This window comes from Malus sylvestris, chromosome 11 (genome assembly GCF_916048215.2).
Source record: "Malus sylvestris chromosome 11, drMalSylv7.2, whole genome shotgun sequence".
Classification (NCBI taxonomy): domain Eukaryota; kingdom Viridiplantae; phylum Streptophyta; class Magnoliopsida; order Rosales; family Rosaceae; genus Malus; species Malus sylvestris.
In genome coordinates, this window is record NC_062270.1 from 16,721,949 (window position 1) to 16,742,482 (window position 20,534).

The 20,534-nt window shown below is 36.9% G+C and overlaps 1 protein-coding gene and 1 pseudogene across 1 annotated transcript; both read left to right on the plus strand.

Moving 5' to 3' along the window:
- Window positions 1–226: 226 nt before the first annotated feature.
- On the plus strand, window positions 227–9,251 carry LOC126590272 (uncharacterized; annotated as a pseudogene).
- A 7,523-nt stretch (window positions 9,252–16,774) lies between these two features.
- Window positions 16,775–20,060, plus strand: LOC126590273 (uncharacterized). The gene is made up of 2 exons (XM_050255768.1): window positions 16,775–17,180; window positions 19,957–20,060. Exons 1-2 carry the CDS (start codon window positions 16,775–16,777, stop codon window positions 20,058–20,060), a joined length of 510 nt encoding a protein of 169 aa, XP_050111725.1.
- The last annotated feature ends 474 nt before the right edge of the window (window positions 20,061–20,534 follow it).

The following is a 20,534-nucleotide window of genomic DNA, read 5'->3' on the forward strand; positions in this document are numbered from 1 at the left end:
CAGAGCTCAAAGCCAAAAACCTTAAGATATCCAAAAAATAGAGTTGTAGATAGCTACTTTGATGATGATTATGGTGTTTTTGATCATCAGAAGAATGCCGATAGGAAAGGAAAAGTATCTAAGATGGAACCCAGTTCCAGCACTCGGAACAACTCTGCGAAACCTTTCTTGAAACGACACTTCTTGCTTGGGTCAAGGTGGAGTAGATCCCTATCAGAAAACGATTATGCTAGGAGGAAGTGGTTCTGGACCAGACATCGCAAAGATTGAGCTCCCGAACCCCAGCTGGTAAGAAAGAGGCAAGCAGAAGTCTAATTGTAGATGTTATACCAGCACTTTTAGTTTTTTTCTTCTGAAATTTGTATAGTCTAAGCTTCGATAATAAATTCAGTTTCATTTCAAAAGCACCCTTTTCGCAGAATTCCCAGATATCTGTTGTAAAAACCATGCCTGTGCATACTTACGTGTTTGCGAATTCATCAATTGTCAAGGGTTCGGAGAAAGATGGAATCCAATTCCTCGTACGTTGTTCTGAATGTGGTAGAATCTAGTTTTGCAGTTGCAATCGTTTTAGTTAAGAGAGCATTTTCGGCGATTAATCAAAGGTTAAGTAGAGCTTGGTTATTTACGAGAGATGTTATTGTTTGTATTGATGATGGAACCACAATGCGACGTTTTCAGAATACGAACGTTGATATTGTAGCTTGTAAATTTGTAACGTTGTTTCTTCCATGGAATGATGATATCACTGTTTAATTTTTTCAGGTGTTACAGATTTGGCTCCGCCGTGGGTATGGTAATGTGGGCGAGGGGTTTATTAAGAACCTCACTGGAACTCCTGTGGACTTCGCCAGCTCCTCCCATCGACATGGTCAAGAGGTGCGTTGTTCTGCATTTTCCCGCTTTTCTCGATTCCATCTAGAAAGAAATTTGGTTTCCTGGAACTCAGAGTAGAGAGAGATTATAGTTCAATCCGAGCAAAAACCAAACATAGGACTGTTATTTTCATTTTTCAGCTCGCTTTCGGATGAGTTCAGGGATTATTCTCTCTTTTCATATAGCGTGGGATATCTTAGCTAGTTTTGCTAGATGGAGGATTTCTTATTCACTATTTTGTAATTTATGTTATTGTGTAAATAACTTGTTATCGTTTCTTATGAAAAAAATATTACTTAATTTAAAAGGAGAACTAATGAAAATAGCTTGAAAATTTTGAATTTTAATAAAAAACCAAGTTATAAGTTTTGTTTAATGATTAATACAAAGCCCATATTAAACCAATCCAACTAAAAATGACCTAACTATAATAAATTATAATTTATCGATTTTACCCCTAACTTTTTAAGGTTGAGTTCCATATTTTCCTCGTTAATGGAATTCATCATTGTTTTGTAGACCTTCATTTTCTTTGAAACAAAAATATAGATCTCATGCTATTTTATTTATATTTTGTATTATTTCGTTGAAATGTGATCGTTGTTATTATTTATAATGTATTCGAGGTACTGTTTTTCTATTTTTCTTCATCAGTGGAGTTCATTGTTTGTTTCTCCAGAAAATAAATTTGAGATCTGCATGCTATTCAATAATAACATATCACTGTTTCTGGACTGTAAAAATAAACTGTCTCTGGATTTTAAGTAATACTGTTTCTGGAATCTAAGTCACTGTTTTTGAATTTAAATGAAATATACACACTGTTTCTTAAATGTAAGCTAGTAGTGAAATTTACTGTATCTGGATTCAAAGAAAAATAAGCACTCTTTTTCTTAAATATAATCAGCTGATGCATGAAAGAAAAGAAATAGTCAAAGGTTAAAAACATAGACCGTTTCTAGAATGTAAGTCACTGTTTATGGAATGTAACTCACTGTTTCTGGAAAAAGAAATAGTAAAATTTACTGTATCTGGATTCAAAGCAAAATAATAGTAGTCCGTTGAATTGAATTGGCACCAATCCATGAAGCAGCTTTGATTTATGTACATGGGCAGCTCGACTTGGCACGAGAGTTTATCATAAAGCTCGATCTGAACATATCTTCAACCTCTTTGCGGTTCGTGGTCTCGAAGAACTGCAGTTTCCTCTTGCATCGAATCATTTAGGGTATTTACGGAAGTGTAGATTTGTAGCTGGTTGGGCTTGTATGTTTGGCCCGTGAACAATAGTTTTGGATGGTTTTTTATTAAACCTTGAGCCCTTTTGGTTAAATAACATTTTAGGATGGTTTTTGATTAAATATTTGTTGGCCCAAACCCTTTTCATTAAAACTCCCTAATTTAAATCCAGCATAGTCCTTAAAGTTAAATCAATCTTAACTGAGGTGAAACAAACGGGGTATAATAAATTCATGTAAAGCCTGTTCTCAAGGAGCTATAAATTTGATCAACTTGATTGATCCATCCATTGGAAGTAAATCTACAGTAGAGAACTTACATGGAGCAGGTTCACTAACACCACGGCGAACTGTTTCAATAGAACATTGACGTGTTAAATTTTTAACACGTCATTGTTTAAGTGGACTATGACGCCACGTGGTGGTAAAATCATTCCATGTAAGATACTCTCCTGCCAACGGCATCCAAATTTGAGCACAACAGAAGACAATAGAATCGAAGTGATTTTCTTCTGTGTTTCAATACCCTTAACAAAAAGAATTAAACATTACAACCGTCCAAGGAAACACCCGATGTCCGTCCTACCCAGAGTCACACTGTTTTCCACTTTAGCTAGTAAGATAAAATCAAATTTACTCTGCTCCTATCAAACCAAAATAAACCTTTAAATTTGCTACTCGGTAGCGTCAGGCCCGCGGTATGGCATGTATCTGTGGTCCTTTGCTGCATTCTTCCAGCGCCTTTTTTCAATGAAGGCTTCGAGCTTGCCAGACGCCTGATCATGCAAATGGATGACATTAGTTGCCAAAGCCATCATGACTAAGTACTAATCTCACAAAGGTATTGTTCAACAGCATGACAAAAGGATAATATGTTACCTTGAGTTGTTTATACTTCTCCACAAGTCGTTTCTTTCGGATCTCAGCTGCCAATAATTAAAGAATGAAACGTCAATTGTAATTTAATTCAATTTACTCGACTCCTATTTATGCCAAGCAGCATTATATAGAACACACGATTTATCACAATTCCAGTTAGCAGCAATACAAGTTGTTGGTCGATGGCCACGCAGAACACTGCACTGGTCGTGGTTGAGAGTCTAGAAGTGTTCAATCTTGTAATGTTATTTGGGTCGCGTTGTTAACCTAGATATTTGGTTGGCTGGTAAATAATTGAAGTTTTCTTATGATGCTTGCTCATAAGCAAATAAATTACAGCATTACCTTAATGAGCTCGCATATACATTTAAGGCAATGTTGTATTCAATTAGCTCATGGACAATTATTGTAAGAAAGCTTCCTGTAGTTTCCATACCACCAACAATCCACTACTATGAATTGCCACCCTTGTAACATTACAAGAATGAACATCTCAAGATTCTCAACCATGACCAAGGAAACGTCCAACACTAGAACTACTTTGCGCGACGAAAGATGACGTCTCGCAAAACAGGTTTGCGCGACGCAGAAGTTTGTCCGTCGCGCAAGATCTTGGCGCCAAATAAAGAATGCTTTCCCGTTTTTTTTGACAACTTTGCGCGACGCACGTAAACATGAGTCGCGCAAAACATGTTTGCGTGACGCACGTGAACGTACGTCACGCAAAGTTGACTTTGCGCGACGAAGAAATGCGTCGCGCAAAGTCAATGACTTTTTTTCCTCCACTTATTTAGTTTGGGAGGCAGAAACTGCAAACCCAGTTGCAGTAGCTACCTCCATCCCCCATCTCTCTTCAAAACCTTCTCCCATCCCTCCCTTGCTCATAAATTCAACATACAAATACTTCATCTATTTTCATCATGCAATCCCTCCCTTGCTATTTGATGGAGCCGAAAAAGCATAAAATTGGAAAGATAGAGAAATTGAGAATTGAAAAGTGGGGAAAAGGAAGGATGCTGGTTAATGGGTAATTGGGGATTTATGTGAGAAACTGATAATTTATGAGGAAACCGATGATAATTTATAAAAAATTTAAAAATTAAAAAAAACTTTGCACGACGTATGTGCGTCGCGCAAAGCTGTTTTGTGCGACGTAAGGTCAAGGAGTGTAGCTGTAAAAAATCAGTTCGTTTTGTGATATCCACTTGTGTAAATATTTTCAATTGATGATCGAATCAGTTCGTTTTATTCATATAGGGTCAATGAGTGTAGCTGTAAAAAATCATTAAAATTAGAGTTAAAATAACCGTTAAATCGGGATTTTTCGTTTATAACCGTCGACAAGTTTTGTCCAGTTACTTGATCTCTGCATGTTTTTTTTTTTGCGATTTTTGGCGTATACGATCTCGAAGCATATACAAACAAGTTTCACGGTTGGATCGTTGAAACTAGTTTCGTACAATGCGTATCCCATCAAAACATTAGATTCACAAAAACTTGGAGTTTATTTATATTTTGATTAAGTATAACATAAGATTTTGTGGTATCCACTTGTGTCAATGTTTTAAATTGACGATCGAATTGATTGATTGTATTCATATAGGGTTAAAGAGTGTAGAGTTAAAAAATCATCAAAATCGGACTTAAAATAACCGTTAAATCGTGATTTTTCGTTTATAGTCGTCGAAAAGGTTTGTCCCGTTACTTGATCTCTGAATGTTTTTTTTTGCGATTTTTGGCGTATGCGATCTTGAAGCATTTACAAACAAGTTTGACGGTTGGATCGTTGAAACTAGTTTTGTACAATGCTTATCCCATCAAAACATTAGATTCACAAAAACTTGGAGTTTATTTATACTTTCTTTAAGTATAACATAAGATTTTATGGTATCCACTTGTGTGAATGTTTTAAATTGACGATCAGATTGGTTGATTGTATTCACATAGGGTTAAAGAGTGTAGCTGTAAAAAATCATCAAAATCGGACTTAAAATAACCGTTAAATTGTGATTTTTCGTTTATACCCGTCGAAAAGTTTTATCCTGTTACTTGATCTCTGAATATTTTTTTTTTGCGATTTTTGGCGTATGCGATCTCGAAGCATATACAAATAAGTTTGACGGTTGGATTGTTGAAACTAGTTTCATACAATGCGTATCCCATCAACTTCAATGGTATATATATTTACTAAGTAGATTTTAATTTATTTATTTTGTACTTATAACACTTAAGAAATTGAATGATATATATGTAGAAAAAATTATTTGAGTTTTTGTTAGATAAATATATCATTGTGGTGTTTATGTAAAAAAAATTTGAATTTGAAAGAAAGAAAGTCACATATTCAGTAATTTTTATAATAATTTCTTTTAAAAAAAGTTTGCGCGACCCATTAATTTGATTGTTGCGCAAAACCTGTTTGCGCGACGTTAAATTGTATGCATACGTCGCGCGAGCTGTGATAAATTTCCCTAATAGTGAAAAATAGGCGCTTTTTTTTCAATTTTCCCAGACTTTGGACAAAATATTGAACCCAAACTTGAACCCTCCCTCCCAAATCTCAGTTTCTCACATAAATCCCCAAATCTCCCTCTTCTTTCCCCGTAGACCCCAAATCTCACTCTCTTTCTTTCCCCGTAGACCCCAAATCCTGTCTTTCCTCTTGGGTCGTCGAACCCAAACGACCTTTGTTTCCTGTTGAAAAATCTTGAACCCAAACGACAGGCCGCCACAGGAATCTCGAAGCCGACGCGAATCAAGTCCCAAAATAAAGGTAAAGGTTTCTGATTTTCGATGGGTTTTTGTTATTTAGGGTTTTTGTCACAAATTTATCTGTTACCAAATTGCTCGGGGTTAAGTTTCCTTTTTCGAAGAAATGGGTTTTTGTTATTTAGCAAGAAGGGTGGCTTGATGGCAGAGCTAGCTAGGAGAAGAATCAAGGTGCTTGAGGATAAAGGAAAACAAAGCTTCAAAACTGCTATGAAGGTAGATCTCGTCATCGCCGGGTCAGCAGTGTGTGCATCATGGATTGGTGAGAACCATTTTAAGAAATTCCATGTTAATATATTTGCTATCAATAACTCCATATTGTTTTCAGTGACCTGATGTTGTATTTACATATATAGATTTTGTATCTAACGTTGAGTGTTTTGCTTGTATAGTTACGGATTTCAGTACCTTTTTAGCCTCTTGAAGTACATGTTATACATGTAAAAGCAGTATGCTTTCCCATAGAGATTAGTCAGTTTCTTGTAGAATTTTTTGATAGGATTATCATTTAGCAACATGTTAAATTGGTCCGATGCCTCCAATCTCCCAGAGTGATTTCCATGTAAATGGTTACAGCACTGTGTGGATGGAACAACATATATTGCCTAAATAATTTATTCTGTATTGGAATTATGTGGTTTTCTATTCACCAACTGCTGACCTCCGTTACTTCATTCACTTTCATACTAATTGATGCAGGAAATATGCATGTTTTCTGTAATTAAGACGGTTTTTTCCCATTCTAGGAGAACAATGACATTGACTAAGTTATTAACCTGATGAAATAGCCATATTATGCTCTGGTTTTTCTTGACCTTATAAGGATGTGTTTATGCATCATTTATATATACATATGGAAATCAGTATTCCCTCAGTAATTTGTAAATACATAAATTCCATCTTTTTAACACCTTATTAGTTTATTTTGCATTGATGTGTTTTTGTATTAATTTTTTCTTAGACTAAGTGACATTTATCTGTGATATTTTGGAATTCTTAAATTTGTAGCTGATTTGATTTGGCTTCGTTTGCTTGTTTCAGATCAATACATGAATCATTTTCCAGCTGGTGCAAGTCAAATTGCTTGGTGGATTATGGAAAACCGGAGGGAATACTTTGATCGCGCGAAGGTTGTGCTTAACCAAGTGAAAACGCTTGTTTTCCTATCAGAATCAGAGTCTAAACAATGGCAAGACTGGTGTGAAGAAGAAAAGATTCAGCTGAGGTCTCCGCCTGTCATTGTACCACTCTCTATTAATGATGAACTGGACTTTGTAGCTGGCATAGCTTGTTCACTTAATACTCCATCCGCTAGTACTGAGAAGATGCTCGAGAAGAGGCAGTTATTGCGAGATTCAGTCAGAAAGGAAATGGGGTTAACAGATAATGATATGCTTGTGATATCTCTGAGCAGTATAAACCCTGGGAAGGGGCAGCTCTTGCTTCTTGACTCAGCACGCTTGGTGATCGAAGAAAAACCTGTGAAAGATGATCCGAAGATAAAAAATCCAGTACATAAGCGCCAAGCCCACTCTACCTTGGGTAGAAATCATCACTTGAGAGCTTTGTTACAAGAATTGAATGATGATGATGAGTATCATCAAATGAATTGTCACTGTCCAAGGAATTTGATGTCCAGTTGAATGAACCCCAGAAGAAAATTTTGCCATTACGTAATCTCTATACCTCTGTTGATGGTACAGGTGCTTTGACTTTCGATGTCACTCATATGAGGAAAGTGTTGTCAGATAAAGGAGGAACACTCAAACAATCTGTTAAATTTCTTATTGGTTCTGTTGGATCTAGGAGCAATAAGGTCGTTAATGTCAAAGAACTTTTGGGATTCCTATCTCAGCATTCAAACTTGTCAAAGTCAGTGTTGTGGACTCCGGCAACCACACGTGTAGCTGCATTATACTCCGCAGCTGATGTTTATGTCATGAACTCTCAGGTGATCCATCTTCTTAGTCTTTTAGTAGTTTATGTGAACACAGAACTGCTCCTAAATTATACTTATTATGGATTTTAATGGTGGAGTCCCATGTCGTAACAGAATCAACCATTCATGTTTGTATTGGTTGTTTGAATAAAAATATTCAGTGAGTCTTTAGTTTTTAATCTGTAACACAACTGAGACAGACATGTAACGATATGGTATCTTTGACAGTATTAAGTGAGAACACCGGATAGATTTATGGTCTTTATAAATCATGTGAAAATGAAACTACTGTCAATAAATGTTATGAAATGGTTGATTTTGATCTCTATCTGGATATCATTTTGTTTTATTACATATGAGGTCTTTGCAACAAAAAGTTATTGAATATGGGAGTTGCTCTGTCCACTGTATGCACAAGTTGTATTCATGAATTCCATTGGTGATGTATGAACTAGGCATACCACCAAATGTTACTGTTCTGTTCAATATGTATGTAGCGGTCCCAATTTATTGCGTTTGTAACCCATTTCTCATTTCAGTTGAATTTATAATCTTGATTTATGCTTGTATGCATTTGATCAATTATTCTATATCATTTATAATTAACACAGTTTGTCAAATGGTGCACAGGGACTGGGAGAAACTTTTGGGAGAGTGACAATTGAAGCCATGGCATTCGGTCTTCCGGCATGACATTTTATTCCTCATCCCACTTGGATGATAGTTTTTTTATACTGCAGCTAACATTTAGTCTCCCTAATCGAACCTCAAATATGCAAAGGCATGCTACTATATGACTACTTTATGGCATAATCTTTCTTTTTCGGCTAGGGATAGTATAGCCGTTCTTTTTTGCATCGTGAAAACAAAATGGTGTTTTTTAGCGTTGTATGCCTTGTTCCGGTTTCTCCTCGAAAACAACAGAAACATTTATAAAAGATAAAGCCTCTTTTGAAGCAAAATGGCATTACTAATACTGATCTCGATCGTTTGATTAAATATGATTCTTATGTATTTGCTTTGATCAGGTGCTTGGAACAGAAGCCGGAGGCACTGCTGTTCTCCATGAAGCAGCATCGCAGCTTCCCCCGGAGACCCCGATCGAGGACGTCATGGTACCTGAGGATGTAGGTTTTTAGATCATGACTGATGTCCTGGATTAGAACTATGGTCGTCGTCGTGGCAAGGTTGTTCGGGGTATGGGGAAAGCGCGGATTCATGAGACGGGTGCTTCTTCTTCCAGATCGAACACAGCAAAGGTCGATGCATTGAAGGCGGAAGTGACGCACCTGAGGGCCGAGGGCGAGTTGATGAAGACATGTGTCAGGAGGGTGCAAGAACTTGTACAAGGCATACAGATGTCCGGCCTCCAAATCTCGTTACCAGCACCTCATCTTGCTCCACTTTCGACCTCAGAGCCATCTCGTCCTGTCGATACCTAGTAGCCTGATGTATTAAACTTAGTTCACTTGTAGGTTTTTCTTTTTTGTTTGGACATCTTGTATGTACATTTTCATATATTTTATAATTAAATACTTTTGCTTGGTTCATTAATTATTCTTTAGAATTTAATTACAATATTTATCAAAAATTAAAAAAAAAATTCACTAAAACAAAAAAAATTATTTTTCACTAAATAAAAAAAAGGGTTTGCGCGACGCACGCCCTAGGGATGTGCGTCGCGCAAAGTATCTTTGCACGACGTAGGATGCGCGTCGCGCAAACCCAAGCGTCACTGCCATGGCGCGACGATTAGTGTGAGACGAAGGTTGCGTCGCGCAAACCCTTGCGCAACGAATTTTGACTTTGTGCGACGAATGTACGTACGTCGCGCAAAGTGTTTTTTTTACTAGTTGGTTCTTCAATGGTTTCTGGATCCTTAGATTTCTTGATTTGCTTCTGTAGTTCCTGTCATATTCAAACCAAAACTAAGAGAGAGAAACGGTACGTATAGATGATATTGGATTTATGACTTATTTAAGAAACTTACCTCTTTTTCGGCAGGAAGCTCATCCTCAAATAAAAAGCGATATTTCTTCCTAAACCTGTTGAATACATGTTATCCCTCTGTCTTTTTCATTTTGCAAGAAGCAAAATTTGCTGATCAGTCAAAAGAGTTGCCAACGTAGGAAAGTTTATCTATCATACAACAACTATAAGACCAAGATCAGAACATCCATTAAACAAAACCCAAAGTGATGCCAATAGCCTACCACTCCACACATACCCACCCCTCCTTCTCTCCCCCCCCCCCCCCCCCCCCCCCCGGGCCCAAAAAAAAAAAACAAAAAAAACATAACCCCTTTCCATTTAAAATTTCAAAAAAGTCATTTTCCGAAACCTGCTTCAAGAAAAAACCAATAAACGTAAAACTCCGGTGAACGTTTTCAGAGAGAGAGAGAGAGAGCGAGAGCATACCGATCAACATCAAGTTCTCCACATAAAGATTCAAAACGTGGGTCGCTTACCACCTGAACATAGCAAGAAATAATTTCAACTCAGGTATATTGATTGCTTATCAATAAATTGATTAACTACAGATGTGATTCACAACTTTGATCATCTGTTTTCTAGCTTTATCATAACTTTGACAAATCAAATCTTGCAGGATAAGTGAATCCTAAAAATAAAAACCACATGATATACTAAACCACCTAATTCCAACACGTTGTGCTTAAAATCATACCAGATTTTGATTACAAATAGTTCAGGGCAAAACATAGAGACAGACTTTCTATCGTTAAAGTTAACTTTCCTCATGGTAAAATATTTGTAATTACCATTGTTTTCTAATGAAAGCTTCTGCGACCCATTAGAAAACAGAAGAACGAACTTCATAGTACAAATCATAACAAACGCCGTACAAAAATCTCACCTTTTTTTGAACCTTGAATAACCTCTCGAAATCTAGGGACAGGCTTAGTGCAAGTAACCTCCATTGGCCTCAAACACAAACATATTCATCTGATCAACTACAAAACATATGAACAACAACAACAAACAACAAACAACAAACAACAACAAAGCCTTATCACACTAAGTGAGATCGGCTATATGAATTCTAGAATGCAATGCACTCGATTTTGTGCCATGTCTTCTGTTAGATCCAAGTAGTCCAAATCTTGTTATAAAGTCTCTTTAAACATATGAACCCAACAAAATAATCCAATGTGTTCAGATTACCGGTTCTTGTTCGCCCGACCACCCTTCTCTTCTTTAGGCTTAAGGTGCACTACATGTGACCCGTTCGAGCGCACCTCCTGCAGTTCCCCAAATGTCACATCTGCTCCATTTCCTCCACCTATAACAAATTAAAAATACGCAAATTGAATTGAAAAAATCGATTGTTCTTCAAACTAAACTAACAACAATATCAAATTAAGTTTCTTTCGATCACTTAGATCTTCAGAAGAAGACGAAGATTCGGGTTCTTCCAACTTTATTTTGCTTGGCATTCCCATTGAGCTGCCAGGTTTTACCATTCCGATTCTCAAAAAATTGAAACCAAGGTCTAATTAAGATGAACAAAAACATAATTGCTCGACAAAACTCATGAGGAAAATACTGAACACAATCAAATCCAATAAAAACGATCATATAAAAATCAAAATAGAAAATAGAAAATAGTTATCTCAAATACCTGAGAATTGGTGGCTCTTCAGTATCGACGACGAGGAGCGACCGGTGTAGTGGGTGAGAAAGGTGGTAGCTTGTGCGGTGTACGAGGCTGCGGCTGGTGTGGTTGATGGCTGGGAACGGTTTGCTGCTGGTGCGCAGGGGGTCTGTGTGTTGTGGTATGTCCGGGGTCAAATTTCCCATCTTGAACGATGGACAAAAAATTTCAAGGACTCTGATATTATTACTAAGCTGGTGGTTTGGACGAGGTTGCCGCGAGTCCCGGTGCAGTACAAAGAAGAACAGATTATCAGGGACATCACTCAACCTATCGGGAGAGTGATTAGGGTTGACGAAGTAACTTTGGGTCTGAACGGGCTGTTCGTGAAAGTCTTACTGGAGGTGGACTTACGTTTCCCTCTGAAACGTGCTTTAATCATCAACCACGAAGAGGATTCACCTATTCTGATTAGCTATGAGAAAATATTTGAGGTGTGTTTCTACTGTGGACGAAGGCGTCTTGAAGGACATGGCTGTTCGGAGTTTGAGGCTGATGATGGCTGCTTCATGATCGATAAAGCTTTTGAAGATGAACCAACTGTTTACCCAGAGGATGTAGTTGTCAATGAAGATATAAAAGCTTGTCTTCAGGATGATGTGATGCTCTGTTTTCCTAAGGCTACAAATGTGGAGGAGGATTATATGGAGTGCGAGGAACTGGTCTGCGAGTGGACCAGATGAAGAGGGCTGTACTACGGTCATTCCTAAGTGGAGGAGGAAAGGTGAGAAGAGAAGTTCTGGTGAAAGCTTAAAGGAGGGTAGGTCCTATAAGGAGGTGGCCTCTAGCCCTAAGCCGAAATGGACTCCTAAGGCGGACTTAGTGCATGATTGAAGTAGGGCTGGGAAGGCCAAGGAGCGAGATTGGCAGGTAAATGCTGATTGTCTAGGTTACCGAGGCATTGCTAGTGATGAACTTCATTTCTATGTTAAATTCATCAATGAGTGGTTCTTACCCGATTATCTTTTTTTTGATAATCTTGTTGATATAACTTTTCGGTTTGAGTCTTATGGTTCTAGTGGTCTTAGGTTAGGTAAATTGAATTTTTTTTTATGCCATGTCTATGTTGGAACAGAATCAGGATGTTATGATGTCAACTGTGAGAGACAATGAGTCTGAAGCTAGGGAGCATGCTGGGGAGTTTGTTGCCGCTTTGCATGCAGCTGAGATGACTTCTGCAACTGCTAGACCAACGGTGGTAATGCTGAGTCCTAGGAAACGTATCCGAGAGGAAAAATGTCGAGGAGGCGGGACCATCTGCTTATCTTGATGAGTTAGATTAATGAAGGGTATGGTGTGGAACTGTAGGGGTATGGGAAGACCAGAGTTCAAGTCTAATTTCAATTATCCATGTAGTTTGTCTAAGTTACATTTCTTTTGCTTTGTTGAAGCCAAGTCTACTGTGGATAAAGCCCCTACTAGTTTTTTTTTTGTGAGACATTTTGATCAGTTTTTTTGGATGTAACCCCGAGGGGAGATCCGGGGGAGTGTTTCTATGTTTGAACTCTGGCACTTTAGATGTTAATGTTATCTTTGCTTCTTCGCGTTTTATTCATGCTTCTATTAAGGATGTGTTGCTGAATGTTGAGTTTATCACTATTTTTGTTTATGTCTACCCACATATAACTCTACAAGAGAGAATGTGGGAGGAGTTACTTACCCTCAACCCTGGTCATAAGCCTTGGATGATGTTAGGGGATTTTAACTGTATCGTAAACACTCAAGAAAAGTGGGGAGAGGGGGCAATCGAATGACAATTGCTATATGACAAATTTTGTGAATTTTTTGAACAATTATGGTCTTATTTCCTTACATGCATCTGGGGTTCCTTTTACTTGGACTAACAACCATAAGGATGATACTCTTATATTTGAGAAACTAGATAGAATAGTCTCTTATATTTGAGATACTAGATTGAGAGACTAGATAGAGTAGTAGCAAATTCCTACTGGCTTGAAGCCTGTCCTAACTATTCCCTTCATAATTATCCTATTATGGGCTCTGACCATAGTCCTATTTCTTGGACACGGTCGGCCCTCTTGTTAGACAAAGAAGGAAGACCTTTAAGTTTGAAGCTATGTGGAATTTACATCCAGATTTTAAGAATTTTGTGAAGGAGACTTGGAGCTGCGATGAGGGATTGTCCCCCATTGACTATTTTAGGGGTTGTTTAGGTTGGTGAGAAATTGGAATCGTGTGGTGTTTGGGGCAGTTAAAGAAAGAAAACAGAAGATCCTAAGTGAACTTAGCAAAGTCCAGCAGGAAATTATGTCATTAAATAGCAATTCTATTGCTTCTAATACAATCCAAGACAAAATTCAATTAGAAGCATAGATAAGTGATCAACTTTCTCGGGTTCTCAAGGAGGAAGAAGTAATGTGGGCTCAAAAAACTAAAGCCAACTGGCTTAAAAATGGTGAAAAAAATACAAGGTTCTTTCAATTGAGTGCAATGATAAGGAAAAAACGGAATGAAATCAACAAAATTCGGGGATGGCAATTGGTTTTGGTGGTCTAAAGGAGAGGGGATGGAGCAGGTTTTTGTTAATGAATTTAAAATGAGATTCAAACGGGGGCAAAATCCCTCCAATGACCAGATTAAGTTGGTTACTCAAATCATTGAACCTTGTACAACAAGTGATCAAAATCGTAAATTAACTATTGTTCCCATGGATAGTGAAATTTGGAATGCTGTTAAAAGTATTGGTGCTTTAAAAGCCCCGGGTCCTGATGGGATCCATGCTAGCTTTTATCAGGAGTGTTGGAGTATGGTTAGACCCTTTGTGTGCAACATGGTCAAGGATTGTTTTGTAAATAATACTAGCCGTCATTTGATTAACCATATAAATATTGCTTTAATCTCGAAAGTGAAGTTCCTAGAGACTGTTCATAATTATCGTCTGACAAGTCTTTGCAATGTGAGTTATAAATTTATAACTAAGGTATTATGTGCCAGATTAAAATCTATCATACTTATTTGCATATCTCCTAACCAGGAAGCGTTTACGCTGGGAAGATCTATTCAAGATAATATTCTAATTGCTCATGAATTACTCACAAGTTTTAATAGGAAGAAAGGAAGAACAGGAGATCTTGCCATTAAGCTTGACTTGGTAAAAGCTTATGATTTACTTAACTGGGATTGCATCAAGTGTGTATTGGATAGTTTTGGATTTTGTCAAAAGTGGGTTAACCTAGTTATGGAGTGTATTTCCTCAACTTGTTTCTTTATCAATATTAATGGTGAACCTCATGGATATTTTAATGCAAGCAGAGACATATGACAATGTGACCCTCTTTCTTCGTATATATTCATCATTTGTATGGAACCTTTAATCAGAAAATTAAATGATTTAGCAAGTATTCCTGAATCTCATATTGGTTTACTCACCTCCCCATTTGGCTATAAAGTTTCAAATCTAATTTTTGTGGATGATTGTCTCCTTTTTATTAAAGCTACTACTAAGGGTGCTAGGAGTGCTATGGATGTTCTAAGTAAGTTTGCTACTGCTTTGGGGCAGCAAATAAATTTTAACAAATCATCTCTTTATTTTTCTTCAAATACTAATAGCCAAATTAGAAATGAGATTGTAAATATTCTTCAAATTCAGCATAAATCTACCATTGGAAAATATCTTGGAATTCATAACATTGCCTTTTGGAAGATCATTTGAATGGAAGTGAGTTGATCAGAAAGGTTAAGCAGAAGTTAGTCAGTTGGAAGGCTAATACTCTGTTTAAGGCTGGAAGACTCACTCTTGTTCAATCTAACCTCACAGGTTTGCCTAATCATATAATGTCTTGTTTCAAGTGTCCTAAGAAGTTAACTAATAAATCAAATAAGGATTCCAGACAATTCTTTTGGGGTAATACCCACAAGTGCAATCCAATAAGTTGGAAGGCAGTTTGCAGACCAAAACAAGCGGGTGGCCTAGGTATTAAAAACATTGACCACCTCAATAGAGCTTGCCTTGCTAAGCTGGGATGGAAAATTTTATTTGATAAGGATAACTGGTGGGCAAACGTAGTTAAAAGGAAATACCTTAGGAATGAGAACTTTTTGGAAAGTAAAGTAACACCATTATGTTGCTTGGAAAGGTATACTAGGATCAAGGGATATAATTTCAAAGGGTATGAGATGGGTGGTCAGTGATGGCAAGGACATCTTGTTCTGGACTCATGACTGGATTTTTCCTCACCCCATTTTTCATCTTATACCAAAAAATCAATTCCCTCGTATTAAGTGGGATACAGAAGTAGTTGAGTTTTTAGTTAATGGTCAGTGGGAAAGAAACAAGCTTGAGAATGTTATAGATGTTGATATTGTTAATAAGATATGTGACATCCCTCTTCCTCTTAATAATGCCACATACATTGTTGTTTGGGGTCCTAATCCAAATGGAAAGTGTTCGGTGAAATCCGCGACTTGGCTCAAACTCAAGGATTTACATACATCCCCAACACAAATACTTATTAATAGGATTTGGAAGCAAATTTTGCCTTCTAAGATTAAGGGGTGGTTTGGGAGTGAGGTGCTTAAAAAAAAAGCACCCATGAAAAAAAGCTGTGAGGGTTTTAGGTGTTTGGTAAACTGAAAAAAAAAGGGCTTATTTTGGAAGCTGCTGTGAGAATAAGCTGAAATCAAAGGAAAAAGCTGAAGCTGCTATTTGCAGCTTTGGAAAACTGGCTTTTTTTCAAAGCACACGGAGCTATAGTGCTCCTTTAATGACAAGACCCACTATCAAACTGCTTTTTTTTTTTTTTCCAAAAGCACTTTTACAAAAAAGTTTACCAAATACTCTATTAATTTATTTCACAGCTGCTTATTCTCATAGTACAGCCACTTATTCTCACAGCAAGTTTTTTTCAAAGCACATCAATACCAAACCAACCCTAAATTGTTTGCCTGGACTCTAGCCAAAGGAAGGTTACAAACCAGTAAACGTCTTAGCAAGTTTTTACCCAATGTAACTAACTAATGACCGATGTGTCATAATTATAAAGAAGACCAGGACCATATTTTTCTTCACTGCCAGTATGCTGTGTAGGTCTGGACTTGTTCGAATCAACCTCATTTTAGTAATATTGCAAACAATCTCAAAGTAAATGATTGGCTAAGTACTTTGCCACATGATGGGAAAAATGAAGTTAGCTATTTAAGGAAAGCTTTGTCTATTTGCTGGCAAATATGGAATGATATAAATGCAAGTATATTCAGAAATGAGAATCCTATATAATACTGGTTTGTTATTAGAGCCCTGTCAACGGCTAAGGAATATTTTAAACAGGATACTAATCACGATAAGAAACCTGAGGCAGGTTCCTAAGATAATTTGATTAAATGGAGCCCCCCCCACCCCCTTATGTTAAAATAAATTTTGATGGGTATGTTTCACACTCAATGGCTGCTGGAGGGTTTGTCGTTAGAAATTGGGATAGTATACCTATCCTAGCTGGTGCGATGAAATTCAGCTCTGTGAGCATCAATGTTGCTGAGGCTTTGGCTCTCCGTGAAGCGCTAATTTGGGCAAAGAGAAGGAATTGGAGACATGTCTGGGTGGAAGGCGACTCAAAGCTTGTCTTGGATGCAATTTGTGGAGCTTGTGATGTGCCTTGGAACCTAAAACCAGTTATTGAGGACATCAAGTCGTGTGCCAACAGCTTTCAGGGCATTAGATGGAGCCATATATTCAGGGAGGCAAACTTCATTGCGGATGCTTTGGCGTCTATCAGTCTAAATAGTTCGAATCTTTGTATTTGGGAAGCTTGTCTCCCTATAGATGCTCATCTGCCTTTTCAATTTGACTGTATTAGTACTGGCTGTGTTAGGGGCTTTTCTCTCTAATATATTCTTTTTTCTATAAAAAAAAAAATATTTATTTTTACTATTATTTTATTTCTGTATTAGAGAATTGCTAGTTTAGTCATTGAATATTTATTTTTACTATTATTTTATTTTTGAATACTAATACTTATTTTTAAAATTAGTTTTTTTTTTTTTATAAAATAAGTACTTTAATTTTTTTTTTAAATTGATAATGTTGTTGGATATATGCCCTAAAGCCAATCATAAATGATATTTTACGGACATTTTACATGTTTTTTTTTGTCAAACGGTAGATTTTGTTAGATTAGGTGTTAGATTAGCCACCGACGGGGTTGAACTCACACCGTCATGCAAAAGCTCAACATCTTTCCACTACTGTGGTAAAGGGTTACTTGCAGACATTTTACATGTTAAAATAAACTAGTTTAATATAAGGGCAAATATTATTGTATAAAGCCCTTTCATTAAATGTTATATGCTTAAACAATAAGTCCATGGAATATGTAATTAGGAGAATGTGTTCTTAAGAAGTTAGATTCATGAGACCATTCTCTTTCATACACATATTCTAAATATTCATGGTCATATGATTGGCAATTTGACATTGACGATCCTTCGATCGGTACATGTTATGTCTTCTCTCCAGGAAAGTGACTCGTCTTAAGTCATTGATGTGAATGACATCAAGACAAGTATGTAAGTGCTCACTAGAGAGTGAGTCTACTAAACATGATGAAGATGAGTTCTCACACTCATTTCACATGAGAATTTATAGTTAAGATAATGCAAAGTAGACCTTTGACCTGAGACATCATAGTTGTCTTGTGGTTTGGTCCCTAGCCTTTGACTATGTTAAAGGCATACCATTTGAGGATTTCCACGACATAGTTGAGGTTAAGCTACTTAATCATAGGGGCATGTGAATGTGCAACAAAAGATCTCTAACCTTGAAATCATTGAGGGAGAATACTCTATAACATGAAAGAATCTCTAGCCAGAGTATGAATGAGATTTAAGAGGTCGTTTCAAATCATATTCAAGGTAATCATATAATTAAGAGAATCTTGTTGAATAATAGACATGAATAAACTATCAAACCAAACAATGTGATTAATAGTAATTAGAAAAAGACAGTATTGCATATGTAATCCCAAACTGAATAGGTTCTCCAACCACTTCTGATTAGCTTGGGTAACCATGACATTCTGCTAGGTGTCACTCATGGCCTATGGAAGCCTTGAAGATGTATATTGAAATTGGTACCAAGCAGTATATCCTGCAATTTAAAATTTGATATATGCTTGACTGACTAGTCAGCATCACCGGTGAACGAAGATTAGATTTTTTAGTTTACCAGAATTGAAAATAAACAACTGTACCTGGTTTACTAACATAATTCTGGTTAACAAGGGTTTAGTTCAATGTATTTTTAAACTTTATTAAACTTAGTTGACAACACATATCTACTTGCAAATCCTAGAGTCAATGTGTAACATATACAAACTAACAAGATATGTGAGCAAGAACAACAATAATCAACACAAGGAATTTTTGGCCCGAAAAACTCACCTTTGGGTTAAAACTCACCATTGAGTCCAATCGACTAGTGTAGACAAAAGTTCATCAAAAATCAACAGAAAGCTCAATTCCTAAAACCTTATCTATGGAGAGCTTTACCATTGTGCAACCTTGCCTTACACGAGATGAACTCCTATGGTCTTCACGAAGTGGCAGCTCCTCCTGAGCTCATCACCTTGTGGCATCGAGAATTAGTAACTAACAACCATAAACAAAATATTATTAAAAACAATGATAGAAAACACCTTGAAAATAAACTTCAAAAACCCTCTAAAGTAGTGCGTGTGTTTCCTCCACTCTTCTCCTCCTTAACCCTAATGGCTAAATATCTTATTTATACTACTACAAAATAAAACCCTAAAAGGTCTTAGAATAAAACTGGGAAACATAATAAAATAATAAAACAGAAAATAAAAGGTTTCTTATTTGAACTAAAATTTGGACTTCTCAGAAAATCACACTTTTGACCAACCAAACTAACTCCGATTTGGTCCCAAAAGGTCTCTGTTGAAAGCTTAAGACGTTCCCTACAAATCCTCAAAAGGAATCTTCCTTAAAATATGCCATCTTGACCTCCAAAATACCCAAAATGTCTAGAAACGTCAATCTGGGAAAGCTACACGTTGGGCCTTAATTTCATCACCACAGTCAAACAGCTTCGTGGAAAACTTCTGACACAATCATCTTGAAGGGCACACGAACATCCTCCAATTGGAATCACTCCAAAATTCATTCGTTTGGTCACTTTTTGCTCCAGAGGAAGTCGAATGTCCTACATTAAGAACATAAATCAAAGTGTCAAAATTCTACCAAAATAACAAATAAATTAATACTAAGAATAGGGTAAAATATATAGTAAAATATCGAGTCATCATTGGTCATGCTTCAATCGGAGATAGAGAACTTGCTGGGCTCAATGGGATTATGCCAAACTTCCTCTTGACCATGCCGTTTCTGGGACAACAATTATGTAGCTTCCTTTAGGATTTTTTGCAAAACAGAAAAAGCACGGAGACTATGCTTGAAAGACTAGGGAATGGGTTTAGAGGCCTTGGGTTGTCCTGATTGCTTTTTTATTTATTTTTATATATTTTTTAACGATAATTGTTTTTATTTTTCCTTTTTTTTTAAAATATTTTTTTACTTTGCTTTTTCTTTTGATAATTATTTATCTACAGGTGAAGTCACCAGCTCCGAGCGGGGCTATATCAGATGGAGTAGCAGTGCCACCATCGCTCTACTTTTAGGAACTAGGCAGAGTCCTAGTGACTTCACTGGATGACCATGCTTGTTCTGCAAAACACGCGATTTGATCGGGATATAGACACAATCAGATCTTATGGGTCTTCGAGTTCCTACAACCTAGGGATTGGTGTGTGCTGCAAGTAACCACAACTCCTAAGAGAGTGAAATATTTACTTTTAGATATCTTCTAGGATTCTATCCTAAAAAGGTCTCTTTCTTCACAGTATAAATACACCCATCTAGGGTTCATCTATGGTAGCACAATCTAAACACTTGAATTCTTTTGCCCACTACTTGAGTCTAAAATCATTTACTAACTTGACCATCGGAAAGTCGTTAGTAAACACACCCCATCCCCGGTCTTAGGCTTGTTTACAAGTGTTTACTGTTTTACAGGCTGCTCAGGTTTACTCAAATTTGCGCTCTATTGATGCGATGAAAGTTAAGCACTCAAATTAAACCCTCTTGTTGTCAAATTGTAGTATAAATGCAAGTAGGGATCGTTCTAAAC